General features: G+C 32.8%; 1 protein-coding gene across 1 annotated transcript in view; it reads right to left on the bottom strand.

The window, feature by feature from the left end:
- Positions 1 to 14,293, bottom strand: part of LOC126887848 (exocyst complex component 7) — a 92,408-nt gene extending 78,115 nt beyond the window's left edge. The window contains exons 1-4 of the mRNA XM_050655743.1: positions 14,149 to 14,293; positions 13,925 to 14,090; positions 10,466 to 10,665; positions 915 to 1,029 (exon numbers count right to left, since the gene is read on the bottom strand). Coding sequence (XP_050511700.1) covers positions 915 to 1,029; positions 10,466 to 10,665; positions 13,925 to 14,090; positions 14,149 to 14,199 — 532 coding nt within the window. The 5' untranslated portion in view covers positions 14,200 to 14,293. The remainder of the gene's footprint in view (positions 1 to 914; positions 1,030 to 10,465; positions 10,666 to 13,924; positions 14,091 to 14,148) is intronic.

The raw sequence follows: 14,293 nt of genomic DNA, 5'->3' as shown, positions 1-14,293 counted from the left end.
GTAATCGGGTCTAGGACGTTTCATCGCCGCCGGTTCATCGCCGCCGTTTTGATGCCGCCAGTTCATCGCCGGCCGGTGCATCGCCATATATATTCATCGGCCTGATATATTTCAGAATTTTCTACCAATTTTCGACAGTTACTTTATTTTTAGTATTAATTAGGAATTCTAGGAAATGCGAGATATGACCATTCCCGTTGCCATACTTTAATAGACTTTTAAACTTTTATTATATAAAATATAATTTAACACTACAAATTTAATATTATTTAGTATCAAATTTAGGGGAAGTAGAAATAGAACAGTAAATTAATATAATAATATTTTTTATCTTTTTATTTGTCATAAGTTTTGAACTGAATTTAACGTTGTGTCGTGTCATCTCCCATAGTACAAAATCAACTGACTAACTGGCGATGAAACGGCCGGCGATGAAACGGACGGCGATGAAACGGACGGCGATGAAACGGCCGGCGATGAAACGGACGGCGATGAAATGGACTGGCGATGAACCGGCGGCATCGAAACGGTGGCGATGAAACGTCCCATTCCGATGTAATCAGGCAAGAGGAAGATGCCATAGTCAGAAAAGTTTTTGACCGAAATGGGGCGATAGGACAACGAGCAAGAGGAAGACCGAGACTTAGGTACCAAGACAACCTAGAAAATGCTTTGAAATCTATTGGAATTAGAGCATGGAGAAGAGTTGCCAGAGACAGGGGCGAATGGAGGATTGTTCTGAAGAAGGCTTTGGCTCATAAAGAGCTGTAACGTCACTGATGATGATGATGAGTTTTGGATCAGTTAACAGCGAAACTACAAGGTAACATTCCCTGGTCCTTAATGTATGCTGATGATGCAGCCTAAACTAAAGCTTATTATTGGTTTTAACAGAAAGATATAACAAAACTTACCATCTAAATTAATTAAATCAAGTAGTACCACTGGTAAAATCGGAGTGTTGTATTTATCCAAAATTAGTTTAAATTCTGCATTCAATTTATCACTACCTTTGTGGAAGAATGAAGTCTAAAAATAAAGAAACAATAATTAATTTTATATAATAGCATAGACTAGGTGTAAATCAGCCTGTCACAACACAACTACATTACATTAAACATAAAAGTTTAATGACCGTAAAGTCCAAAAAATATCAATAACGTAGAGTTGAATTATATGATTTATAATGTATAGTATATGGGTAGAACAAATAGAAGAACTAAAAATGAATGAACGAATATAAGGAAGATAAAGTAAAATGTAAAAACTCTGAATTGGAAATAGTTACAACTTACAAATTCCTGGGAAGTATAATTACCTACTAACAACGGAAAAATATGTAGACTGAAAATAACAAATAGAGCAAAGAAATAAAACAAGTTATACTATGGGTTAGCCCCAATACTGGAAAAAAGAGAACTTACATGAGAGACAAGAATAAAAATTTATAACAAAATAGTGATACTATTTTGTAAAAAAGCGGTCAAGCTTAAAATCAACAATAGTTTCAGCAGTACGCGGCAACCTATCACACATCCAGAGAAGCTCCTCGAATACTGCGTGATCATTTTGGGAATGGCCTTTTTCATTTAAATCCGGACCCCCTGTTCTTATTACTGGAAATAATACCTCCAGACCCCGGGTAGGCACCAAAAATGCATACCTATAATAGAACCGCTCATGGGGGGCCCTTCGTGTGGTTTGCAGGGGGGCCCAAAATTTGTAGATCCGGGTCTGCAATTGAGATGCGACACCAAAGAAGGATAGTTAAAACGACAACATGGGATAGATTAAGCAACGAGACTATTAGGGGAAAGGTCAACCAAGAACCAATAACGAATAAAATAGCAAAGATGCAAATGAACTGGTATGGGTATGTGATGAGGATGCAACCCAAAATATTTTCAAGAACAGTCCACATCGCAAAGAACATCGTAAAATGAAAAATAGGCAGACCAAAAAAAATGGATACAACAAGTAGTAGAGGCGAGAAAAGTTAAACAAAAATCATTCGAGTAATTGAAAATAATGGCAGGAAATTGAAAAGAATGGAAGAGATGGTTGAATGGAAATTATAACATCTATCCCAAATTCGACACTCTGAGAGAGTAAAAGAAAGGAAAGAAAGAAAGAAAGATATGTATTCAGAAAAAATGAATTGTAAACACCAAGATCTACATGAAGTATATTGAAGTGTGATCCATAGTATGTAGTGCATCACATATAGATTTAACATTTATATTTCGATTTGTATTTTAAGATCATATTCATTTAGTATTACATATTATATTTGAATATAGATTACTGTTGGTTTGGATATTTTGAGAAGAAACAATTAAAAATTCCGAGTATTGATTAAACAAGAGGAACGTCAAACATTAACATATAATTTTGATTTTAAACTTTTATTGGCATAAAGTCAATCAAAAAAGATATTGTTCGTTTTTTTATTAATCAAACAAAACTGCTTTATATCTGTATGTATATATTTAAACAAAAAACTTAAAAAATGAACATCATTGCTAGACATTGATTGATAGATGTTATAAACATGGGAATTTCTATCACATATTTGAATGATATTTTACTGTAAACAATTTCGATAAACTTGTTAATAAAAACAATATACAACTATTATTAGTGGAGTCACTGAAGGTTTTCACCTCCGATTTCGTTGAACCTCCATCGATTTTCATGAAAATTGGTGAGTAGTTAGAGGATACCTCAAGCAACAAAGGTGACATAATTCAAACTTGCGCTTTTACCTTGGGGTGGAAGCCACCCCTTCTCGGAGGTGAAAATTATTTTATCAAACATAATACCATAAATCGATATAAGGACAAATTCTAAGCAAAATTTGTTATATAAAGTTATTAATATAAATCAATGCTTTTTGAGTTATTGAAGATCAAAGATTTTATTTTTTCGTAAAAAATACCTGCTTTAAAGCTGTTTTCACGTATAACTCAAAAACTATAAGCTTTAGAGTCTAAGTACTCAAATCTAAGTATTCGAGCTTAAATGACGGGAACATGATGCATTTTATAAAATTAACCTGTTAAGAACTTGTCAGAGCACTTAGGTTTACCTATCAATTGAGCTTCAGAAGAAGTTAATAGCATTAAAATCAAGCAAGTTATGATGAAAATAAGAGAACCCTTTCGAATTTTTTAGGAAAAAGTGAAAAATAAAACATACGCCATTTCCACAAAAATTAAAATTTATAGTAATCCTCACAATAATTTCTTTATATTTGAATGGTTTAGAATGCATATTTTTAATAATAACTCCAAAAATACTCAATATACGTAAAAAATGATATATAACGAAATTTTAGTTTTTTCTCTATCAAATATTTTACCTGTTTTATTATTTCGGTGGGGTAAAACTAACCGAGATAGAAACGTTTAAAGCTTAAATTTTGCTGCGAGAACCATGTAACCGGGGCCATTTAACCTTTTATTTAAAAAAAGTAAGAGGTTTAAAAGATTAAATTCAACGTGGTTTAATAGTCCTTGGAATTTACTTTCACGTGATTTTTAGGTGAAGCTGATGTCAAATTAACGGAGTTATTTTAAAAAAATAATAACATTTTTTGGAAAAATTTTTAAAAGATAAAATTTGAAAAATTTTTGGAACATAAATTTTAATGCTATCAACTTGCTCGGGGGCTCATTTGATACTTTACATTTCTTAATACTTTGACAAATGTTTAATAAGTTTATGTTATCAAATGCATCATTTTCCCGTTATTTAAGCTTGGATACTTAGATTTGGGTACTCGCCGTAAAAAATATACGGTCAATTACCTCTAACTCACTTTTAGTTAACATTTTAACATTTTAACATTAAAATTTTTAATAGTTAACATTTAGTTAAGATTTTTCTAGTAAGGAGTTTATTTCGTTTTTTATTAGCTTCAATTTTGGTAATAATAACTTTTTTGTAAAAACTTAGTTTTTAAGTTATTTACGAAAAATCGGTTAAAAACATGCATTTTTCCCACGAAAAATTAAAATCTTTGATCTTTAATAACTCAAAGAGTTTTGATTTATTTTATTATTTTAATAACTTTACATAACAAATTTTGCTTAGAATTTGTACCCCTATCGAATTATGAGGTTATTTTTAATAAAATAATTTTCACCCCCGACAAGGGGTGGCATCCACCCCAGGGTAAAAGCGCAAGTCGGCACCATGCCACCTTTGTTCCTTGAGATATCCTCTAACCACTCACTAATTTTCATGCAAATCGATGAAGGTTCAATGAAATCGGAGGTGATAGCTCATATCCACCTTCAGTTACTGCACTATGTAAGTATCCAGTGATTGGTTTAATTGATTCAAAAAACGTCCCAGGATTCGTGAGTTTACCATTCAAGGCGAAAATCTCAATGCCGGCGGAAAAGCATTGGTGAAATTTTGCTATGAACTGGAGACCATAATTACAAAAAATAATCTTCTTACAGAATATACTATCTCTAAACTTTCTCAAACTTATAACGCTAATGAAAGTGAGCAATAGCTATCAAAAACTTAACTACAAGTAATGAGATAAGTGCACAAGGCCCTGGCATCCACCTCTAAGCATCTCTTTTCTTGGCTGCTCTCCTTCAGTTATCCACTCTCCAATTGCGGATCCAGGACCGATTTTCGGGAGGGGCCATGAACTTTATTTGTGGAGGCGGTACCGGGGGGTTTGAAGGTAATTTTTAAAAATTAGGGTTACAATGGTGAGTTTTAAGGCACTTTTCACACACTTTTGAGTATCATAAAGACATTCAGAACTTATCTTTATCAAAGTATTATTAAAGTTAGTACCGATTCCTACACATTTCTTCCAGTTTCAGGATCCAAGTGCAGTTGCTTCAACAACTTTAATACTATTTTTCCCAATGCTTCTCCTGTCAGGCCTTATTTTTCCCCTCTTTCTTGATTTTCACTAATTATTTTTATGTTCTCATAAGCGTCAATGAACTTGAAGTCTTCACGAATGTATTATTGTGTATGTATCTCAAATTAAGAAAAAGCCGTTCCACGTGGGATACGTCGGTCGTTTCGTCAAATCTGACGATCATGTTAATCATGTTATCAATTGATACAGACTAGAATAGACTCGTGCTACTAATGTCTGTTGCTCGGGAAGATGCTGTGGATAGGTGTTGTTTGAGAGTATTACCTATCTCATGAAGCGAGTTTAAACCGTTACATTCCCCCTCATTGCTAGGTCCAGCTCCAGAGCATCTTCGTCTAGACGCAGAAGGCCATTATCACGATGGCCTCCTAGAGGAATATTTTGTCGACCTAAGAACACTATAGACTCTACTATTGGTCGTAGTCTTACTCTATTTTCTTGGATCTGTTTATACCTCTGAGAGTCTATCTGGTTAATGACTAACTTTGGTGGGTTGCAATAACTTGTAAAATGTGGGTAATGTGGGTTGTAGAAAATCCAGCCCAACCTGAACGCACTCCCTGTTGTATGATGTTTTTTCATGGGTTTGTATGGCTCTGTCTTTGCCCATGAATTTGGTGAAAGATGTTTAAGGTTGCGTGACAAGGCTTTGGGCTGTCATCCCTTTATTGTGGCCATATTTTTATTAGAATAATAAAACGCAATACATACTTGCAAAATCTTTTGAATGTGCGAAAGTACCAACCAAATCCATTGTTCTAAGTGTTAGTGATCCAAGTAACGTTTCACTTCTTTTTTTACTTTTTGTGTGTACAGAATATGGAAATTAATACGTTTTTGATGGCTGCCAAGGTCGTTCTACCAATTGGCACTTTGTAAAGTTATCAACATTTTGATTTACAAAACAGCCTATGTCATTATTGAAGCTTCCGTTGCTGCTTTTGTTCAATAGGGAACTTGCAAAAAATTTTAAATATTAAAATGATATTAAAAAACATAAGGTAACATGATCTTGAAACGCTTGCATGCGAAAAAACAAATATTTTTAACCCGTTTTATTACGACGTTTTGAAAATGCTATAAAATTCAAATATCTTAGGAGGCTCTTGAACGTCCTTCTATTGGTTCGACGTCACCGGCCACGGTGAACCGGCGGAAACAACGTGATTAAGGTAGGTATCACGGGTATATTACATTTTAATCGTCTTTAATGAAAAATTCCTAGGTATTATTTATGTTCATCTTATATATTGTAATAAAAGTTCCCCAATCAGCTTAGTTTTAAACTGAAATTGATAAAGTTGAGTGCTACCTTGTAAAGAGTTTAAAACGCATATGACGGACGAGGGTTTTTCAAAAGGTCAATCTGACTAACTTACCTACCGTTGATGTCTTCATCGTGGCAACTTTTATAAAAAGTAGTAAAAGCTATTCTATTGGAGAAATGCGAGGTGTCAAGTCAAATAAGTAAAAGTTATTAATAAGCATGTTTAAACCGTTTATAACAATAGTTTGGTACCATTATATTATAGTACTTATACGGTTTACCCCGTGGGTTTGATCTACCTACCTCTAATCGAAGGATTTCGTATATCCTGGAGATTACGGTGTAATTTGCATTATAATAAAGATTATATTTTATTGTAATGGTTATTAGTACCTACTGGAGCCTTTCATTATTGTGTTCAAAGCCTTCTGAGAAAAGATTATGGTGATTAGCAGCAACAGAATCCTTCTTTACAAAGTTAATAACACGCATAAATAAGAAGAATCATTATTGTAATTTTACAAGTTAATATCTTTATCATCTCAGCTTATACTTACACCGCATCCCTCGGTAGACCGCAAGCTATAGTAGAAACCCGACTGTAGACCGCATACTATAGTAGCACCAATACTTTTTAGTTACTCTTACTTTTATTACTAAAAGTTTTGTTTATTTTTAAGTTACTTGTTTCTTCTTTGTTCTTCAACACAAGAAACGAACAAAGTAATTTCATAAAAAAGAACTTTTTGATACATGTCAACAGAGATAAAATGTTAATATTTTGCCTATCACAGAAAAAATCATTTTTGCCACAGAGTAAAAAAAGATATTTCAACTATATTATTTATCTATGGGCAAACTGCATTAAATGCAATGGCCCACCCCGAACGGACAAACGATACGAGTGGCCTGTGACGTCAGAACTCAGGTCTCGCTTTTGAAGTTGTTTAAAACGGAAATTTTAGGCGCGGAACTTTGATTAGATGTTGTACGTACACTATTCATTGTTAAGACGTAATATTTTGAATATAAAATTTTAAAACATAAATTAACAATTTTATCCAAAAAAAAATTTAGTGCAAGTTCCCTATTATAGTCAAGAAGACATATTTATCCTCTGTTTTGTACATACGTATATATTATGTGTTTGAAACTAAAAACATTTGAACAGCAAATAATTAAATTTATATTTTTTTAAATTCTCGGGAGGGGCCATGGCCCCCTCCCTGGATCCGCCCTTGCCACTCTCAATATCTCTTTAGCATGGGTTCTCACTTCGTCTATCCACCTCTTTCTTGGTCTTCCTATTAGCCGACATCCCACCATTATTCTACTAACTGTTGTGTTATTATCCATTCTTATAAGGTGACCTGTCCAGCGCCAGCTTTGTACTTTTGCATAATTTGCTATAGAAGGTTCTTTGTAACATTGATACAACTTGTGATTGAACCATATTAGGATTGTAGCAGATGGGTCCCAATATCCTTCCTTCTCAATATCTTTCTTTCAAAATGGTTTGTATTACCTAGATCTGAGGAAATTCATTGTAGCTAAAGGGTCATTTTCACGTTACGTCTTATTTTACGTTTTGTGTGATACGATTTGTCCTATCACACAAAACGTACAATAAGACGTAGCGTGAAAACAGCAAAACGTACGTCTTGTCGAATCGAAAAAATTAAATCCGCTTATTCACAAAACGTACGTTTTGTCGTACGTTTTGTATGACACACAAAACGTACAATAAGATGTAACGTGAAAACGAGCATTAAGAAAGTTGTTCATGCTAAAAATTTAAACATACAATGTGTGTTGATGATTATCTTGAATTTTCTGAACTACTTATCTATGTATATTATGTAAAAATTTGAAAACGCAATGTCATGATTTTTATATTACTCAGATTGACTCTGCAATTATATTGAACCTTAAGAACTTCTGGAATCATGTTAATTCATTACGAAAAGGTCATGGTATTCCTAATAAATTGTTTTATATTACCACCTTATTTGCAAGGAACTTTTCTGCGGTTTACAATAATATCAGTCCCGGATGAGGAATCTTGAGGCCCCTAGGCAACCCAAGCTAAGACAATCCTAGGCTTTCTTCGTTTTCAATAATTTTCATTTTTGAAAATGTCCGTTCGCCTGTTGCTATAATAACCCAAAATGACTATGAAGCAGGAATAAATTGTTTTCCCTGCAAGTCTTGAAGCTGGGTTATAAAATATTTGAACTGCTCTAATTCATCTTCAAGTACAGATTCAATATCATCAGGATACTTTTTATGTAGTTATGGAGCACGCTCCTTTAGTATCACTCAATTTTGGAAACACGAACAAAAGACAAAATACTGAGTTCATTGACCCGTACACTGTCAACCGACGACTCGCTCAGTAATTAGCTTATCGAACATTAGTACATACGTTTCAACCTTTAACTTTTGTCCACCCTGTAGAAAAACTTAATTGGAATTAGCATCATCGAAATTTAGTTTTCTTGCTCGCTTTCGTTTACTCGCGTCGGAATATTCAGAATATTGTAGATCACAGGTCTTCTGTTCGCAGTAAGCACAATTATTTCTTTGGAATTTTAAGAACTCCAAAAGTGAATTTAGAAGCCGAACTTCAGTTTGAAGTTCAATCTCTTCTCTTTGTAATGATTTACTGACAGCGTTGATCGTTCTAAAATTGTTACCCAAAACTCATGTATGTATTATAAATGTTTCTTTTTTTGGCATTTCTTTTAACAAACACTTAGCCTCATCAACTGTTTCAGCTTTCTGATTAGTGTCTTTAGCAAGTGTATAAAGAGCAGATTTGAAAGCATTGTAATCTTTAGACAAAGGTCTTGTTGCATCTGCCCTTGCAGTCCATCTTGTGCTGCTTGTTATGTTAAGGACTAGATCGTGGTGAATGAGATCGCTTAGTACAGTTTCATTTAAGCATTTGATCATAACTTCTCAACGGTGGGTAGAGGCTGAAAAAAAGTTGTACACGGAATGAACAAACCCAAATTACGATATTCCATTTGAGGGAGAATAAATACGTCAGCCAATCTCTTTTAATTTTTGTTCGACTCATATGGTTTCGAAAAACCATAGATTTTATAAAAATCTTGTAATGCCTTCAAAATTTCTTGTCGATGCTGAAAAACTTCCATCAAGGTTTTTACATTCTGAAGACCTTTCCCAATCCAAAATTTCCTTACTTCTTCATTTATTGTATTCCGTAATCCTATGTCGTTTTTCGAATTTAGGACCCAATTTATCTTTAACTTCAATTTCTAACTTAGGTTCGGTTTCTGGCTCTTGGACTGGAATAGAACTGTCGTTACATGTTTTTTGTCTTCTTCGGTCACGTAAGCTATGTTTCCTTCAGTTATTTCTATTTCATCACATGCATTTTCATTGGTTGCGGCATCACTAGCTATGGATTTCCGTGTGAAACTGAGTTCAAATGAGTTTTGCTTCTGTTTTAGCTCTTGCTTAATGATATTTTCGTTCTGCTGATTTTTCTTGTGTTTTTTCTGCTCCACTCTCGAATTTTTTTTTTTTTTTTTTCTTATTTCCATTCTGTTTCTTCTACCAAAGGGTATTCATTAGCCATTTATTCTCGCAACATAGACTTTCTATGACAACAAAAGTATGCATTGTAATGTAGTTTTAAACGTCCACCATCAGTTTTATGGTATTGCGCAATATTTGAATTTTTCAACATAATATGATTTATAGTTTTTATGTAATTATAATTATTATTTTTTTAGTTTTGAGTCCTGCGAGGCCCCCTTTGGGGCCGAGGTCCCTAGGCAACTGCCTACTTTGCCTATTGGTTAATCCGGCACTAAATAATATAAATTTAAATATTGAAGAACATGCATATCAACAGGTTAATATTGTGGATATATCCTTAATTAAATTTTTGTTTTGAAATATCGGAAGATAATAGGCAAAAAGTAAAAATGCAGGAAAAACTGGAAACAGTAAATAAAGAAACTGGAAGCATCAAGAAATAAAAAATTAACTGTTTTCTATGGGAAATAAGCCACAATTTTACTAAAAAAATTAATTTATTAACGTTTCGATTTTTTGACAAATTTTTTAATAAAAAATTTGTCAAAAAAAAAGGATAGTAAAACAGACAGAAAGTTGATTAGAGCTAAAGTAAATAAATCTAACACCTGTAATGGATATAAGGATATGCAAATAAGAATAAACAAAACTATAAATAACTCTTATACATTTTGGATTATACTTAGCATATATTTTGTGAATGCAATTCTTACCACATTTATGAGCTCAACACTCTGAGGTATGTTCTTTTCAAAATACTTTTGTGCATCTGCTAATCTTTCAAGAGCATGTATGTAGGATTGAAGATCAGTTCCACTTTCTCCTGGTCCTCTCTCAATTATAAGTTCAACATCACCGGAAACCTCATAATGGCTTATAACATTGTCAAGTAAATGCAATGTAGGTTCAATATCTACAAAAAATCATATACACATTTAACATACACTTCTCCAAGAAATTAAAGCACAACCTTAAAAATGGGTCATTTATGATGTCTCGAATTTCCTAAACCTGCTGTCTGATGTAAGTGATTTTTTCAATATGTTACAGTCTTATGCTTTAACAATATCGTTGTAATAATATTGATGCTAGACTAGGTAAATTGCCATTGTATACCAGGTGTACCTACCAATCAAACTATTTTTTTTTCAAAGTTTGCAACACCCTGTGGAATATTGTAGTACATTTTTATAAAATACTGAAATTAAAACCCAACTCTAGCATCAGGTTTTCTTAACATTTTGTTTTTTATTCATTCGCTTGTGTTGGATAATAAAAAAGTTAGGTAGTTTAACAACTAAACATGTTTTTCATCAATATATCCCCATTTTCTGCTTAGTTTAATAAACAGGTGTTAAGTAGGCTATGAGAAATTAACAATTTATTTATTTGGTCTAGTTTAATGTTAACAGTCAAAAAGTTTCTGGTTTGTTGTGAAAGTTAGTGGATTAATTATTTAAAGTTCCAATTAAGTCCATAACTTTTTTTGTTGTTTGGTGGAAATGGAACACTCTACTGCGATGCAGTCAAGCAGTGACCTTACATAGAGAAGTACTTAGCTACCATGCTATCAGCTCCTTCTATTGGTATATATATTATTTTATTATATATTATTTACAATAGGTAAATCTTCGGACTTTGAATTGACCACCTCATAGTCCAAATTTTAACCTAAACAAAAATTTATGGGACATAATAGGGAACATGCATAAAATTTTAAATTCGAAAAAAATGTTATAAATCACAACAGAACATAATTTAGAACCTGTATCAAAGATAAAAAAAGTTTTGTTTGTCTTTCGTTTGGCCCCTAAAGACGACTAAAAATTCAACTTATACCAGCCACCCCAAAACGCGTCGTGACGTCACACCGTTGTATGTTTACATTCTACACCAATTGTATATGTATATATAATTTTAAATTAGAAATTATAAACGTCAGTAAAAAATACAGTTATGTGACGTTAAAAGTGTTTTTGATCGTTTGAACTATTCATAGAAAATTTGTACTTTTACAAAATGGTTTTATTTTCAATAGTAAACCTTCTTTCCTTTCCTTCAAAAACTGTATCAAACTCCAATCTCAACAAACTGGTATATATTATTACAACGACTTACGATTAATGTCATTAGATTATAAATATTTTTCCTTTATTACCCGCCGACGAGCTGGCCAAATACCCAAGTAGGTGGAGGCCAACAAACTAAAGAAGGAAAAGAAGAATATACCTAAATATAACGCTGTGTCTAGGTACACGCTAACGTGTACGCAAATAAAAAAGTAGAGTGTCAGTGTTGGAATTTGTTTAATCGCGTTGTGTTTACACTTTAATTTTAATATTGATTAGTAAAGAGATTTCTTATTTTTTATTTGTTTAGTGTTTGTTTTTAAATTAACTATGCAGTGTGGACAATTATTTAGTTGTTTTAATGAGTTTAACAACTTTTTAAAACAGTATGAAAAAGTTAAGAGACTATAAAATATATTTTTTTAGTTATAAGTGAAATAGTATTACCGTCCAAAATTAAAATAAAAGGAAGACCTAAAGCTTTCACAAAAATAATTAACTTGTTCTGAAGCTATTTCCTTGTGGCATTTTTGTAATCAACTATTCTAAATGGGAACTAAGCCACAATTTAACTAAAAAAATTATTTTATTAACGTTTCGACGTCTAAATCGGATGTCGTTTTCAAAATACAAAATATTATTAAATTAAACAAAAATGTTGTTGCTTAGTAAAAATTTTTTTCTAATAATTTATTTAATCTGACTAATTTTTGTATTTTGACAATGATATCCGATTTGGACGTCAAAACGTTAATAAAATCATTTTTTTAGTTAAATTGTGGCTTATGTCCCATTTAGAATAGTTTATTATAATAATTAACTTACGTATAAAAATTATTTTAACAAACAATATTTTGTACGTGTCATGTCAACTAAATACATATTTATTTATTTTGCTAACCTAGATATATACTTTTATATATACATTGATTTATTACAATTAAGTTTGAAACATCTGAATAGTTCTGCTTCCCTTCCCTTAACAAATATTTTTCTATCAAACAAACACTAAACATATCAAAATAGCATGTACAGCTGGTTCCAAAAAAAACTGATACGACTCTTGAAGCGTATTTTGTAGAAAATTGAGCAGTGTATTTTGAAGGATAAATACTTATTATTTACATACTGTCAATGTCACTACCAAATCTTAAAATTTGTCAGATAACTTATTCTGTCCAACCTCAAAAAATGACTCCACAGGCTGGCAAAGAACTAAAATCAAGAATTGTAACGAAATTAGAAGATGTTTGGTCACTATCTGCCGTAGCGTACCATTTTAACGTAAGCAAAATAACCATTTTTAATATTAATAAAAGATGGGAGAGAACAAGAGCTCTATCAGACATCTTCAAGAGCAACTTGCCAAATTATTTGAAAAAGAAGACATTCAACCAATGTGTGCTTCCAGTAATGACTTACGGCGCCAAAACATTATCGTTAACCCAGGCCACAGCAACGAAATTTAGAGTGGCCCAAAGAAGAATGGAACGGTCACTACTTGGACTGACTCTCAGAGACAGGGTCAGAAACGAAGAAATCAGAGGAAGGACAGGCGTCATAGATGTCATAGAGCGAGTAGCATAGCTGAAGTGGAATTGGGCGGGCCATGTAGCCAGAATGGAGGATGGGAGGTGGACCCAAAAAATTACAGTGTGGAGACCAAGAGCAGACAGAAGAAGTAGAGGTAGACCACCTACACAATGGACAGACAATGTCAACATGATAGCTGGGAATTAGTTGCAGGAAGCCCAAGATCGACAAAACTGGAAGAAATTAGGGGAGGCCTATGTTCAACTTTGGATACAGAAGGCTGGATGATGATGATGATGATAAATGCTAGAATATTCCACAGGGTGTTCCTAAATTTGAGACAAAAACAGAGTATGATTGTTATACATGGGAAACAATGACATTTACCTGTCTAGCAACAACATTACCATTACTACAGGGATATTGTTTAAGAATAAGGCTACAACATATTAAAAAAATCACTCAAAACGGACAACAGGTTTATGAAATTCGAGACATCAAAAATGTCCCAATTTTAAGATGGTACAATAATTTCTTGGAGAACTGTATGAAACACATTCATAAACTTACTGCATTGAGCTCTACGTAGAGTTTCAGTTTCATTATATACTGGTAAAATGGTATCTTCTAGTCGAGATAATCTCTGTTCAAAAGTGTTTAAAATATTACCAATTCCTTCAGTTAGATGTGCGCTTTTGGCCAATCTTTCTTGTAAAAGTAATAAATTTGCTTGTTCCTGAAACAGTGATTGTTTTAAATAAATATTTGTCCGGATATTTTAAGAACGGTTTTACCTTCTTAAGTTTATTTGATATCTCTATTTTTCTTTCTTCAATTAGATTCATTTTTATCGTTTTTCTGCATACTCCCACAAATATTTACTATACTTTGACGTTTGCATAACCTCACTTCTAATATCCGCTTCTGTTTTGACAACTT

Source organism: Diabrotica virgifera, chromosome 7, assembly GCF_917563875.1.
Source record: "Diabrotica virgifera virgifera chromosome 7, PGI_DIABVI_V3a".
NCBI lineage: Eukaryota > Metazoa > Arthropoda > Insecta > Coleoptera > Chrysomelidae > Diabrotica > Diabrotica virgifera.
The sequence above is the reverse complement of the archived record's forward strand: the minus strand, read 5'-3'. Positions and strand labels throughout refer to the sequence as shown.